The following is a 15,372-nucleotide window of genomic DNA, read 5'->3' as shown; positions in this document are numbered from 1 at the left end:
AGATTTGTTGGCTGCTGGCTGACTGACTGAAGTTTTTATTTAGTGTTATCTATAATAATAATTGTGAATAATCTAAATAAATATCTAAGTGAAAGAATATCATTAAAATAACTGGTTCATCGGTATGGTAAAGAGCTGTACTACTATTAAAAATTGTATAAGAATAATTTATGTGATTGAAAGTGTTCACAACACATCATTTGGTGAAAAAGGCAAACTCTAGTACAGAATATGTAATGTAATTCCTATATTAAAAAGTGTGCACAGCCGAGCTTGGTGGCTCAGCCTGTAATCCCGTGCCTTAGGAGGCTGAGGTGAGTGAATTGCCTGAGCCCGCGGGTTCGAGACTCGTCTGGGCAAGCGAGACCTCATCTCTACAATAAATCAAAAAATCAGCGGGCGTGGTAGCCCGAGCCTGTAGTTCCAGCTACTTGGAAGGCAGAGACTGAAGGATTGCGGAGCTCAGCAGGTCGAGGCTGCGATGGCCGGGGGCGGCCACTGCACTCCAGTTTGGGCAACTGAGTGAGACTCCAACTCAAAAAAAAAACAAAAAAGTGTGCACAGATTACAGTTTTGGCAATATAGTTTGCTAGTCTGGTAATATAAATTATATAACATGAATACCTTTTTCTTATGTAATATAGATTTGAAAAAATAAAAATAGAACTGCATACATAAAAAGATCTGAAGTTAAAAACTTACCAATAGATTAAACATAACTGAAAGGAGACGAGCCGAGGAAATTACCATGAATGTAGCACAGGGCAATATTATTGAAATTTATGAAAGTGATTATAAAAGACATTAGAATATAAAATTAAAAAGACAATATATGCCTAGGAGGTGTTCCAGAGGAGAAGGATAGAGAGAATTTTAAGAGACAATATTTAAAGAGATAATGACTGATGATTTTTCATAACTGATGAAAGATAAGACATGTAAATACAGATTGAGGAAGTTTTGAATAGAATCCATGAAAACACATTTTAGTAAAACTCAAAATGATAAAGAAAAAGTATATCTTATAAACAAATGGAAAGAAAATACAGCATATCTGTACAAAAACTTCTCAGCAGTAAAAATGGAAGACAAAACATGTTGGAATAGTGTCTTTAATATCTTGAAAATGAATAATTGCTAACCTAAAAGTATATACTCAACTAAGCTATCATTCAAAAGGACAGACAAAAAATAAAAATCTATTTTTTTTCTTTTCTGAGAGTTTACCACTAGTATCACTGCTGAACCAATTACGGATCTATCTGGCATGAACAAATTAAAATCAGAAGACAGAAATGAGCTGTAATAAATAATGATGGCAAAGAAGCTGGAAAATATATGGAAAATCTAAATGTGCATTGAGTATAAAAAACAGTAGTGAAAATAATGACTAATTTTGAGGTATAAATGCAAAATACTATAGGATGCTGTAAAGAACTGATATAAGGGCAAAAGGGTTATCAGAGTTAAAGCATTCTGTTATTTTGCAGAAGGTTAGAGGCATTGATTACTTTGGACCTTGTTAAAACAGCTATTGAGTAGTAGTGATAATAACTATTATAATAATAGAAAAATAATATGTAAACTTCCAAGAGCAGAAGGGGAAAGAAGGAAACTTAAATTATTTCAATGAGTTAGGAAAGGAGAGAAGAAGGAAAGAAATAGCATAAATAGAAGACACACAAAAGTATCCAAATATATCATTGTCAAAATAAAAGTAAATGAACTAAGTTCACCAGTTAGCAGATCATATCTCAGATTGGATAAAAATGCACATCCCAGCTATATACTATTTAAAGAAAGGCAAAGACCAAAAACGTAATATTTAAAAAATTAAAATTAAAGGGATAGTAAAGGCATAATTGGGACCAAACCAGTCAAAAACATAACTGCCAGCTTAATTGCTATGCTAATAGTGGATCAAAAGATTTTAATAGGCAAAAGACATTATCAAAAATAAATGCATCATTACATAATAAAATGAATTAGCTAACAAGATGCAACAAATGCTCAGATTTGTTATATATGTATATATATCTAATAAGCAGAAACATTGACAGAATTACATGGGCAAATTGACAAATCCACAATTGATATGGGAGGTTTTTTGTTTTGGGGGTTTTTTGGAGTTAGGGACCTCTGTTACCCAGGCTAGAATGCTATGGCATGATCATAACTCACCGCAGCCTTTCCCTCCTGGATGCAGGAGATCTTCCTGCATCAGCCTCCTGAATAGCTGGGACTAGAGGTGCACACCACCACACCCAGCTAGATTTTTTATTTTCTGTAGAGACAGGGTCTCATTATGTTGTCCAGACCGGTCACAAACAATATTTCACCTCAGCCTCCCAAAGTGCTGGGATTATAGGCATGAGCCACCGTACCTGGTCATTATAAGATATTTTTAACATAGCTCTCTTAGTAATGCTATATTAAAGTTTGATATGGACAGAGAAGAGTTTAGCCTCACAATCATAAAGCTTAGTTTATAATGTTTCATATAAAACTTGGTATAATGGTTAAGTGTAGACCTTACACCCCCAAATTAGGGAATGCACATCATTTTTTGTCACATGTAACATTCAGAATTACTGTAAATAGGGCCACAAAACAAAACCAATGTCAACAAATCAATATCACACAGATTATACTCTCTGACCAAAATGAAATTACATTAAAAATCAGTTATGGAAAGATGAGCCCCAAATATTTGTACCTTCTGAAATTTTATTGAAAGAAAATAATTCATGGGTCAAGGATATAAAGAATGGAAATTGAATATTTACAACTAAATAATAAAACAGTATTTATAGAGGAATGTATAGTCTTCAATGCTCATATTAGAAAAGACTGCAAATGAATTAACTAAGCATCAACCCCAGAAGATAAAAATAAGAGCAACAAAGAAAGTAAAAGGAAATGAAGAATTTAAAAAGTGTAGCTACTAATTAAACAGAATTTTTTAAAAATGAGACTCCAAATTAGTTATTTAATATGTTCTGACAAGATAAATGAGAAAGAGAAGGCATAAACAAATTTCAAGGTGAACGAGAAAAACATGAGAAATATAGTAGACATACTAGAATTCTTAAAATTTATGACAAAATTGGAAAATACCTTCTTTAGGCCAACTTTCCAAAAACTGGGAGATGTTTTTACTTCATTTTATGAGGCTACCACAATGTTGATACCAAAACCAAATTTGAATTAATGGTTGACAGACTATAAAAGCGAAAGATTCCTTTAATTGAAAAACAATCTCAAGTTTTCCTATGTTGAAATGTTTTGCTGTATTTGATTTTTCTGAGAGTTAAAAAAGGTATAATCTAGTCATTATACATATATACACATATATATGGCAAATAAGTATAAATCAATGAGTTTCTAAATACACGATTAATTCATGAATAAAGGTTCTTTAAATGGTGCTATATATCCAAGAGACAATACAGCCTACTAATGAGTAAGATCACAAAACTTAGAACCAAACTGCCTGCATTTAAATTCCAACTCTATCATGTATTAGCTCTGGAACCTTAAACAAATTATTTTCTTAGTTTCAGTTTTCTCTGTAAAAATGGACATAATAAGGTTGTTGGGAAGACGATATGAGCCATGTGCATAAAGCACTTGGAATAATACCTGTTGCATAGTGAGCATTCAGCAAGACTTAGCTGTTGTTATTGAGGCAAAAAAGTAATGTGTATATTACCAGATGTGTGCTATGTAATACACTGATAAAAATTATTGCTAACATCTACTTCTTTTCTGCTCCATCATGCTTTTCTTATTTTTAATTTTGTAGTATTTATGCTCAGAGTGATTGATACTCTGTTTCTTTGTTTCTGGGCAGATGCAAACATAACACATTCGACATGTATAGTCTTTATAAGATAGAGAGTGAAGGGCAAAGAAGATATCAAAGAGGCATTTATCTGATTTTGGTTGGAAATTTCTCTCCTTATACTCTCAAATCCTTTTATTTTTCTCTTTCTTATTTCCAGATTAAATACATTAATTAAAAAAGGGAAATTGGATGGTAAGATAGTTGAATAGTGTAATAATACAATGAATTCCTCAATGGAAAACAACATGTACGTTAACAAAGTGTGGATTCAATGTGAGAATGAAAGTTGTTTGAAATGGAGATTGTTGTCAAGTGACGATGCAGCCAAAGTTGACCATGATGAACCATGGTACTGCTTCATGAACACTAATTCAAGATATAATAACTGCTCTATTTCTGAAGAAGACTTTCCTGAAGAGTCTCAGCTTAATCGAAGTGGATTTAAGATAGTCTATTCACAGCTCGCTCTTGGAAGCCTGGTTTTGGTAAAATTTCAGAATTGTCCAAGGTAAGGGTTTTGTTGCTTTATAACTATAGAGATAGTCTTGCTATAATTGTGAATGTGAAAATTTTTTTTTAACGAGTCAACCTTTTTTTCCCTTTGCCTACATATCTATTGATTTCTCATCATAGTTTTTTCCAATAATACTTTGGATTTAATTTATTCTTCTTCTAGTTTCTTAAACTGGAAAGTTAGGTAACTGAATTCAAATCTTTTTCCTCCCAATGTAGGCAGTTAAAGCTATAAATTTCTTTGACTGCATCCTACAAATTTTGATATATCGTGTTTTATCATTCCATTTTCTGATCTTTTTTGGGATTGCTTTTTTGAAATATGTTATTTAGAAATATGTTTTTTAATTACCAAATATTTGGAATTTTAAATATATCTTATTGAGTTCTAATTTAAATCTCTTATAGTCATTTCCAATGAATCTTACCTTATGGTCCACCATGGCATATCTTGTGAAAGTTTGATGTGCAGCTGAAAAGAACATGTATTCTGTAGTTGTTGCCTAGATACCAAAAATTTTTTAAAATATTTATGTAAATTTATTATGACATATCTCAGTGTTTCTTCTTCTGGGTTGATTTTCCTAGTATGCAGTGTGTAGTTTCACTATATAATTTCAAGTCTTATTTTTAGTTTTCTTAAATTATAAGTTGGTATATTTGTTCTGTTGCATTACTTTGCTTTTCTTATTTCAGAACTCTCATATGGTGGATCTTCTTTGTCTATTACTTTTTCATCTTTTCTATTTATTTTGAATTTAAGCATTTATTGTTTTCCTGAGAACATTACCAATTGCTTCTGTGTTCCTTTCAGTTTTGTCATCTTTGTTGAAATTTTTAAAAAATTTTTTCATTAGTTGTGTTCCATCTTTTCTCAAATCTTTTTCTCTAATCACATTTTTTTAGGTTTTCTAATCCGAATGTATGTTGTTTTCTCATTACCTACATTATTTTTTTAATTTCTATTATCTCAACTTAAAATCTCAAGTATAATTTTGATTTATTTTAAGACCATGCCTCTCTGAAAAAACTTTCACATTTTTGCAGGGGAGTTATTTATTTTTACCTTAATAACTATAATATATACTTGATTTTACTATGATCCTTTCTTGTTGAGTATTTTTATATGAAATGAATTCCTGGTTTTTGGGAAGGCAAAATGGAATGAGAATTTTTTTTCAGTCCATTTTCTCTCTGTTTTTCAGATTGGATATTCCAATTATTCTATCCTTAAATTCACTGATTCTTTTCTCTGTCCTATTCATACTGCTATTGAAACTATCCATTGAGCCTATTTTTTGTATTTTATTTTCAGTTCTAAAATGTTTACTTGGTTCTTCTTTATATTTTCTATTTATTTACTAGACTTTCAATTCTTTTCATTTTTTAATTCATTTTATTTTTTCAGAGGTAGGGTCTCGCCTTGGCACCCGGGCTGAGTTCAGTGGCTGTGATCATAGCTCACTGAAGCCTTGAACTCCTGGACTCAAGTGATCCTCCCACCTCAGTCTCCCAAGTAGCTGGGACCACAGGCACATACAACTATGCTCAGCTAGTCTTTTTTTTTTTGTAGAGACGAGGTCTAACTCTGTTGCCCAGGCAGGTCTCTAACCCTTGAACTCAAGCAGTTCTCCTGCCTCAGCCTCCCAAAGTGTTGGGATTGCAGATGTGAGCCACCGCACCCAGCCTATTCTGTTCATTTCTGATCTAAGTCTGTTTAGCAGGCTGCTCTTGCTACTGCACCAAGGGATATGGGGTGGGAGGAGGTTGGTGGGGAGGGGAGGGGGAATGGACATCTTTGTTACTGCCAGGTGGGAGTGGAAGAACAGGTTCCTATTCAGCCTTTATGGATCCCCAGGGAAGAAAGGGGTTGTCTCAGTACCCACTGGACAGGGATGACATTTCAGGATCTGCTCTACAACTCTGTCTGAAAGGGGGAGAATTATCTTGTTACAGCTCCCAGGTGTCCTCCACTTTCACTATGAGGGGAGGGTCTTGTTAACACTGGAAGGTGGCAAAAATCCAAGCTTTCTATGAGGCCTCCTTTGCCACAGCCAGCGGGAAAGGAAAGGGTTCTTCACTACTGCAGCGTGGTTTGCAGTCCACACTCTTCACTGGCCTTTACTGGTAGGGGTAAGTGTGGAAGCCATAGTTTTTTCCCATGGTGTTGGCCTGGAATAGAGCTGTTATTGTCTAAAAGTTTTCTTTCTTGGCTAGGGTGCTCCTATCCTGGTCCTTTGGCTAAGAAGAGCAAGCTTCACTGCTACTTTTTTGGCCTGTTGGGTTGCACCCATTGGTGTTTTTAGGATGCTGACCTCTTCAGCACTCAGTCTAGGAATATATGAGGGAAAGAAATGGCGGGAGGATGCTGGAAACTCACTGTCATGTCATTCTTTGTGTCCGAAGGTCCGTAACTGGTCTATCTTCTCTTCACCTTTCATAGTCTTATGTTTGTTTTAGATATAATATCCAAGTTTTTAAATACACTTAGAGAGAATACAGAGAAATGGGTGTACTTCACCTTGTCAAGAACTAGAAGTTACAGAATAGATTTTTTAAATCTGATTTTTCTAATTTATAGCCCACAGCCTCTTATTCTATTGTTTTTTCAAAGTGTCAAAAGTATGGGCTTATTATCTAAAACTTGCTAGGTTTTTCATTCCCCCACATTAATTGTTAAAATTTGTTGAATTTTTAAATTTTCATAAATTTTTATTAATAAACTTTATCTTTTAGAGTGGTTTTAGGCTCAAAGAAAAATTGGGTGTAAAGTATAGAGAGTTTCCACATATCACCCTCCACTCCACTGATGCAGATTTTCTCCTAACAACTGCAAGAGTGTTCGCTCAATGGGTAGGCAAGCCCAGCCCCAAAGAGTATCAGCTCAAAAGGCTAGCAAGCCTAGCACCAGGAGTGTTGGCTCTAATGTACTGTCAAGCTAAGCCCTGAGAGTGTTGCTGAATCGGTGGACTGACAAGCCAGCCTCCAGGGTGCCTGGCTGTCTTCTCTGATGATCTGCAGCTCTTCAGGCCTAGGTTCTTGACTGGAGCTCAGGAGGAATGAGGGACACAGCAGGCAGGAAGGTGCAAAAGCAGGATTTATTGAGAGGACAAAAAATTCTCGCACAGTGAGAGGGTACCCCAAGGGGTTACTGATTTGGAACTGAAACCTGGTGCTTATATAGCCCTAAGACCCAGCCAATTGGCCAGCACTAGCTGTGAGCTGATTCATTGGCACTAACTGTGAGGATTGGTCAGTGCTAAGAACCAGTTGGCTGGGGGTAGGGACCTAACAGTGAACTGATTGGTCAGAACTTAGCAGTGAGCTGATTGGTTGTTTTTCAATCAGGTAGTGAGTGTTTTCTTGTCCTAGTCTACTGGGCTTATGGAGAGCTTGTTTACCAATGGGACTGTATCAGTCTGAGGCCTGCAGGAAGTTTGCTACTGTGTTACTGGGGACCTTCCCTGTCTGTCTGCCTACATTTTCTCTAGCTATTTCTTCTCTCACCACCACAATACAACCTACCCTTCCATCAATATCACACATCAGTATGGTACATTTGTTATAATCTATGAACCACTGATTATCATTATCAACCAAACCCATAATTTACAATAGGGTTCATTCTTTGTGTTGTACATCTGTGGGTTTTGACAAATGTATAATGACATGTATTCAAAATGACATGCATTATAGTGTACATAAAATGGTTTCACAAATCTCAGCATTCTCTGTGCGCCACCTATTTGTCCCTCCATTCAGCCAAACCCTTAGCAACCATTGATCTTTTTACCGTCTCCACAGTTATGCCTTTTACAGAATGCCATATAATTGGGATTATACAGTATGTATTGGCTCCTTTCACTTAATAATATGCATTTAGGGTTCATCCATGTCTTTTCATGGCTCAATAACTCATTTATTTTTATTACTGAATAATATTGTCTGTATTTACCACAATTTATTTACCTTCTCAAATCCTACTAAAGGACATCTTGGTTGCTTTCAAGTTTGGTAATTATGATTAAATCTTTTATAAACATTCATAGGAAGGTTTCTGTGTGGACCTAAGTTTTCAGTTCCTTTGGACAAGGAGTACAGTTGTAGGGTTGTGTGGTATGAATATGTATGGTTCTGTAAGAAACTGCCAAACTATCTTCCAAAGTGGCTGTACCATTATGCATTCCCACCTGCAATGAATGAGAGTTTCTGTTGCACCACATCATTTCCAGCATCTGGTTTATCAGTGTTCTGGGTCTTGGATATTCTAATAGAGTGTAATGGTATTTCATTGTTTTTTTAATTTGTATTTCCCTAAGACCATATGCTGTTGAATATCTTTTTATATGCTTATTTGACAACAAAATATCGTCTTTGCTAAAATGTCTGTTCAGATCTTTTGCCCACTTTTTAATCTGGTTGTTTATTTTCTTGTAAAGTTTTCTTGGAAAGGATCTTTATTGGTGGGTTTTAAGTGTTCATTGGGTTCACACTTCTCCAACACCTTCAGATTTTGGTCCAGTAGCCTCACGGTTTTGGCTGCTGTTCTCAGTTTGTCTTGCTGCAATTTCCACTAAGTGCTTGTTGCAATTTTGAAGTTCTCATTTCTCAAATCCATCAGACCTCTTTCCACCCTCCTTTCTCTCAAACATGCTAATATTATGTGGGTCATGTAATTTTTTGTAGTTTGTACCCACCTGCTCCTATTTTGTTGTCCATGTGAGTAGCTTACTCATTTAGTTTTATCATGGGTATTGTGTGTCAGATTTGGTATTGCTATTTTAGTTGTTCTACCTATATTTATGGGGAAATTTCAGGAGATTCTAAAATTTTACTACCATTGCTGCTATCTCCTCAGGATCCTTTACTATTTTACATTATATTTTCCATCATAACATTCTCAAAACTGGGATATTCTGGCTCTATACCTTATTTTCATTCATGTTCAACGATTGCCCATGAAATAACTAAGATGTTGACTTTCATAGAGAGACTTAATGGACTTATTCCAACACACACACACACACACACACACACACACACACACACACACACACACACACACAAAATGGGCCTTTAAGTCAATACTAGATTCATGTTCTTACTCTATCACTTACTATTATGTGCTGAATTATCATCCTTCAAAATTCATATGTTGAAAGCCCTACCCAGTACCTCAGAATGTAACTATATTTAGAGATAGGGTCTTTAAAGAGGTGATTAAGTTAAAATGAGAAGAGTAGGGTGGGTTCTAAGTCAATATGGCTGGTGTCCTTATAAGAAGAGGAGATTAGGATGCAGACATGCACAGAGGAAAGACTATATGAGGGCACAGCAAGAATGTGGACATCTGTAAACCAAGGAAAAGGCATCAGAAGAAACCAAACCTGTCAACATACTGATCTTGATCTTTAACTCCCTGGAACTGCGAGAAAATAAATTTCTATTGTTTAAGCTCTCCAGTCTGTGGCATTTTCTTATGGCAGCCCTTGCAAACTAATATACTTACTATTTTACACATGTGGAAAATACCTTAGAAATATATGCTTCTTGTTGCTGAGGTTTTTTCTAAGCTAAAATTAATAGTTGTAAAAAAAATTATTAATTGACTTCCATGTAATAATTAAGATGGACATCAAGATGAAATAAACAGTTCTATAGTAACAAATATTTTAAAAGATAAATATGAACACTCATTTTATTAGGTTATTTATGATGCTATTTGTAGTCCCATATCGTTTTTAATAACTATAATGAACATTTTGAAAGCAGAGTGTTTGTATTCTCTAATAGAAATTCTGAAGTTTTAATAACTAATTCAAAAGATAGATTTGTTTTCTGTTACTGTCTGAAATACTGTGTTAGAAATTTGATTAGGAATTTCTTTTGCAGTTTTGTACTAGTAACTGAGGTTTAGCACTTAAAATTAAAAATGAAACATGTTTACTCCAGTCCCTGAATTATCTCTAATCTGTGATTCAGGACATCAAAATGCCTGAAAAAACACAGTTGTATCTACCTTCTTATTTATTGAAGAGTAGAATGCCCTAGACTAAGTAGTCTTATACTCTCTTCTTTACGAACTAAGCACAAACTTACAATACAGATTAGAAGCTCCCATCTATGTATATTGCTTATTTAATAGCACAAATGCATAGAAATATATTATAAATTATAGTAAAGTACAAAGATAGAATTAAACTTCTAGAAACAGTCTAATTTTAATTTTTAATTAAGCAATGTTATAGATGTTGAGGTTGCCAGTGGAAAGATCAGCACTGGCTGCAGAAATACTTAGCAGTGTAGCATTATCTTTGTCAGTTCTCTTTAATCCATGACCTTACACCCAGCTTTTAAGGCTCAGAAATTCAATCTTGTCAACACAACAGAGTTACTCTTTCTCAAAAAAGTTGACCCTTTCTAACAAAGCTAACTAGAGACTGATACAAAATCTGGAACTCTTTATTTAATGCATAATAAAAACAAATAATTGTCCAGAAAGTAGTACTTAGTTTTTCTATGTGAAAGCTCCATGGAAAATCAAATTATAATAGTTACATTTACCTCCACACATTTATGTACTTCCAAAAAATATAGGTAGCCTCTCGCCTTTGAGTCATTCCTGTATATGCTTAGTGATGGGAGTGTCTGTATGTCCTAGGAAAAGAAAAACTCTCCCCACAGTTTTTTAAAGCAGCCTTGCTTGTAAAAAAAAAAAAAAAAAAACTGATCAAATAGTATTGCATTCAACTAGAAAGAGTCTGGATTCCTAAAGTTAAAAGAAAAAAATAATGATACATATATCACTTTATTCAGGAAGATACGTTGTCAGAAAGAAACTAGGCTCTCGGGTAACTACTTTGGAAATATTTACACAGACGTTTAACAAAGCTTTGTCATAAATATGAAAATTAATTTACAGAAAGTATATTTGCATTCTAATGAATTGTAGTCCAAACAGTTTGGTAATAAAGTATGACTTACGTTAACAAAGCAATCCAGTAATACTTTTTAGATATAATATGTAAATTTATAAAAGGAGATTTCTATTAGATCCTTTCAGTATTATAAAGTATTGATTACTTTTTACATTATTTGGCATATGAATCAATACACTTGTAATGTGTGTACCTGGATGGAAATTTCCTCTTCCCATCATCCCCTGCAGTTAGGCACAACCCAGGGATTTCTTGGCAAATATGACATTCATTGAGTGATGATGTGAACTCATCTATTTTGTTTCCAATGTTTTAGAAATAAGGCCCAAGTAAAGTTTGCTCCCCTTTTAAGCATCAAAACCACAGTTTGAACATACAAATTTGTACTTCTAATTGAGTATAAACACATGGCAATTGAAACCATACTTAAACTTCAGCTTCTATTGGGGGCAACAGTTATTAAAGATCATTTCCACTGGATAACAATTGTATGAAACATCAGTTTGTTTATGATGCATTTGCACTTCCCATGAGGTTACGTGTTCTGCCAAAATTTGCCCTTTCCTATTGATGAATTTCAATACCTAGTGTCTATTTGACCTTGTTCTGTTTGTGCATTTTACTTCCCATTTTCCACAGATACTAAAATTGACCGTTTGCTTTTCTTGCAGTGTTGATCCTCTTCCATTAGGTTGTCCACTTTTACTCTACCATTCTACCTTTGAGTCTCCAGACGCTTCCGAACTTCTCATCTTTGTAAAAGTAAAAAATAGGGAAGTAGAAGTATATAGTGCACTATCATGGTTAACAGTGCTTGAACTCAAACTGAGGTCAGTGTAAGGGCAACAAATGGACATCAGCTTTCTTCAAACACAGCAAGTCAGATATTGATGGATGCAGCCAGCAGGGAGAAGTAAACTTATTTTCTGCATCTATTGCCTCTTCTCAGTGTTTCCTTTAGTTTGGTACAGTCATTTTCAACCAAGTTATAGAGGCTAGGAGTCAGAAAATTCCTCTCTACCACATGAAGAAATGCTAAAATGTCCCCGCTATTTGGACATGTGGCAAGGCTTTTCATAATTCATCTCTAAATCAGCATGAAGGGTTTCCTATAATTTAACGTTTTAAATAATGAACAGAAATTTTCTTTCATTAGCAACTAATTTTTTAAAGAGCCACCTCTATTTTTATTTATATTCACAGAGTAATAATTTAAAATGAATACCCTTAGGCCCCATAGATATTTTATATAAAAAGTATAAGAATTTGTAGCAGCTCATCTTTTACGTAATAACTGCAAAATATTTCTCTTCCATGATTAAGTGTTAGAAACCCTGGGATTGTTTTATGCTGGAGTAGGTGCTACTTTTAATGTGATACGCTTGGCAGTTATCATTTTAAAAATTGATTGGAGGTACAAATCACCAAGTATTAAACATAAGCTCCTTAATATTTTGTAGTTTCAACAGTGTAATATAATTACAGTTTGGTTGCTTTAAAAACAACAGTTAATCAGGTTGAAACAACCACTGTTCCTTAATTTCTGATAAGTTGGGGGTCCCCATTGCTGCTGCCGCTCATCTTTAGTGAAATCTTTTTTTGAGTGGGTTCCTTCAGAAATTAATTACTATCTTAGTTTTGAAAGGTAATTGCGTTTCCCCCTAAATTAAGCACAGCCTAATACGAATTGCCAAGCAGTAGTCAGATACTGTGGCATGAGCCTGCTGATCGTCACCAGATAGTCTTTTGCATTTGGATCCTGAAGCTGCACTTTAACTTTTTTGTTCTCACTTCCCATTTGTCTCAAGTATTAGGATTCTCTGGGGTCCAGACAGTCTGAAACAATGTGCAAGGCAGTCCTTTCCCTCCCCTTTTCCTAACCCAGCGTGGCCCAAAGCCTCAGCACGCTGACCTCCAAGGAGCAGCAGAGCCTCTCTCCCTTTTCGCATTCCACTGTCCCTGTGTACCGTTGCACCCAAGCCATCGCCTCCTGGCAGCTCTAGTTGAAACTTGCCGGCTTCCTGGAATCAGGATTTTTACATTAATAATAGTAGGCGTGAAATATTTTTATTAGTTTCCATTGTGTTGTAAAAAATTCATAGTAGTTAGTTATGGGGTGGATAGATACATTTCTATATTTGATTTTATAGTTTTAATACAAATTGATAATTTAGTAGAGATCAACAATCTAAAGTCCTCAAATCCAAGTCATTTTTGGATTTTTTTATTCTTGTGATTTGGGATTCTTTACAGTGCGACTTTTATACTTTTTTTCAGGCTTTAAAATTATCTAAACATCTAATTTATCTAGTTTTTAATTAGTTGTCTAAATGAGGCAAAAATATGTATATTTCTCACCCTGTTGCCCAGGCCGGAGGACAATGGCACGATCACGGCTCACCACAGCCTCAACCTCCTGGGTCAAGCATTCCTTCTACCTCAGCCTCCTGAGTAGCTGGGACTACAGGCACATGCCACCACATCCAGCTAATTTCAAAAAATATTTTTGTGTCAGTCTTTATTTTTCTCAATTGTATCTAATATCTTACATGTATATGGTTGTATCTAAAAATTACCTTTGCTAGGGCTGCTATAACGAAATACCACAGACTGGCTGGCATAAACACCAGAAATTTATTTGCTCACAATTCTGGAGGCCAGAAACCCTGATACCAAGGTGTTGGTGGGATTAGTTTCTTCTGAGACTCTCTTCTTGGCTTTTGTATGGCCAGCTTCTTGCTGTGTTTTCACATGGTCTTCCCTCTGTGCATGTCTGTCTCCTAATCTCTTTTTAAAGAAACCAGTCATATTGAATTAGGGCCCACCCTAATAAACTCATTGTAACTTAATGTCTTTAAAGTCCCTTTCTTCAAATAAGGTCATATTCTGAGGTACTGAGGGTTAGGACTTAAACACATGAATTGGAGTGGAGGGCATAATTCAGTTCATAACAGTGGCACTTTACAATTTTTTTGATATGTCAAAAAACAAGAATGTGTGAAGCATGTGTTTGTTTGAACTTGGTATCTACAAAGTGAGGAATCAGAGTTATAGCCAGGTCTAGATATATGCTTGAGGCAGAAGGCAAAACTGGAGCCTGAGTCTCCTGATTTGAGTATCATTATCTTTTCCACTCTACAGTGCTGGGAACTGAAGTAGAACTTGACAGCTGTACAAATTTTTGAATGTCTGGGTATATTAGATATACATATTTTGGATCCTGATCTATAAAATTCTGCCAGATCCCTGTTATACATTCCTTAGTCACAGCTTCCTGGCCTTTTTTTTTTTTTTTTTTTTTTACTACTTTCTCTTCCTGCTTTGTTCTCTGAATACTAGGTCAGAGTCTAGAATCATTGGTAAAATGTTTAAAATTTAGTTGATATATATAGTACACTTTTGCTATGGATAGAATATTAAGGCCCAAGGATTGGATTACTAACACCGAATCTTAGACTAAGTTTACATGTGCTATTTAAATACAAGATGATCATTTTAATTTGAGTTGTAGTTTTTTAGAATTAAAGGTCAATTTCTTTGAGACATCAATACTAACTACTTAAGAAAATGTGGGCTTAATATGTAGGGTAAATAAAGTATCTAGTTATAGTTAGGGTTTTTCATCTGAAAGAAAAAAATAGATACTACTGAGACAAACTCATCTATATTCTTTTTAGTGTTATTACACTGAAAGCACAACATGATTCTGCCCTTGGTCTTGATACAGTAGCATTCCTTATTGGTCAAATGTCTGAGAAGAAAGGCCTTTGTTATTTTGTAACTTTATTCTTTTGACTATGGTATAAGACAAACCTCCTCAAATTTATCTTAGAGCTGAAGAAGACTTTTCAGAGGATATGTAGTTCCTTCACTCTTATACACAAACCACATTCGTACACACACACACACACACACACACACACACACACACACTCTGCCCCTCCTACACTTCACACCATACACACTTTAGTGCCTGTTACCCATGGTTGTTTAGACTTTGAACTAGCAAGGACATATAATTTATAAGGCTGATTATTCCATCTCTGGACTAATTAATTCTTCTGAGGTCCCTTT

The 15,372-nt window shown here is 34.9% G+C and overlaps 1 protein-coding gene across 1 annotated transcript in view; it reads left to right on the top strand.

Annotated features, from left to right (window-relative positions):
- Positions 1–15,372, top strand: part of ZCWPW2 (zinc finger CW-type and PWWP domain containing 2) — a 135,354-nt gene that overhangs the window by 19,240 nt on the left and 100,742 nt on the right. Inside the window, 1 exon segment of the mRNA XM_008073300.2 lies at positions 4,005–4,355. Within this exon segment, the coding sequence (XP_008071491.2) occupies positions 4,005–4,355 (351 nt within the window).

Source organism: Carlito syrichta, unplaced genomic scaffold (genome assembly GCF_000164805.1).
Source record: "Carlito syrichta isolate Samal-C Ts95f unplaced genomic scaffold, Tarsius_syrichta-2.0.1 Scaffold315814, whole genome shotgun sequence".
Taxonomy (NCBI): Eukaryota; Metazoa; Chordata; class Mammalia; order Primates; family Tarsiidae; genus Carlito; species Carlito syrichta.
This window is presented reverse-complemented; position numbering and strand designations above follow the sequence as displayed.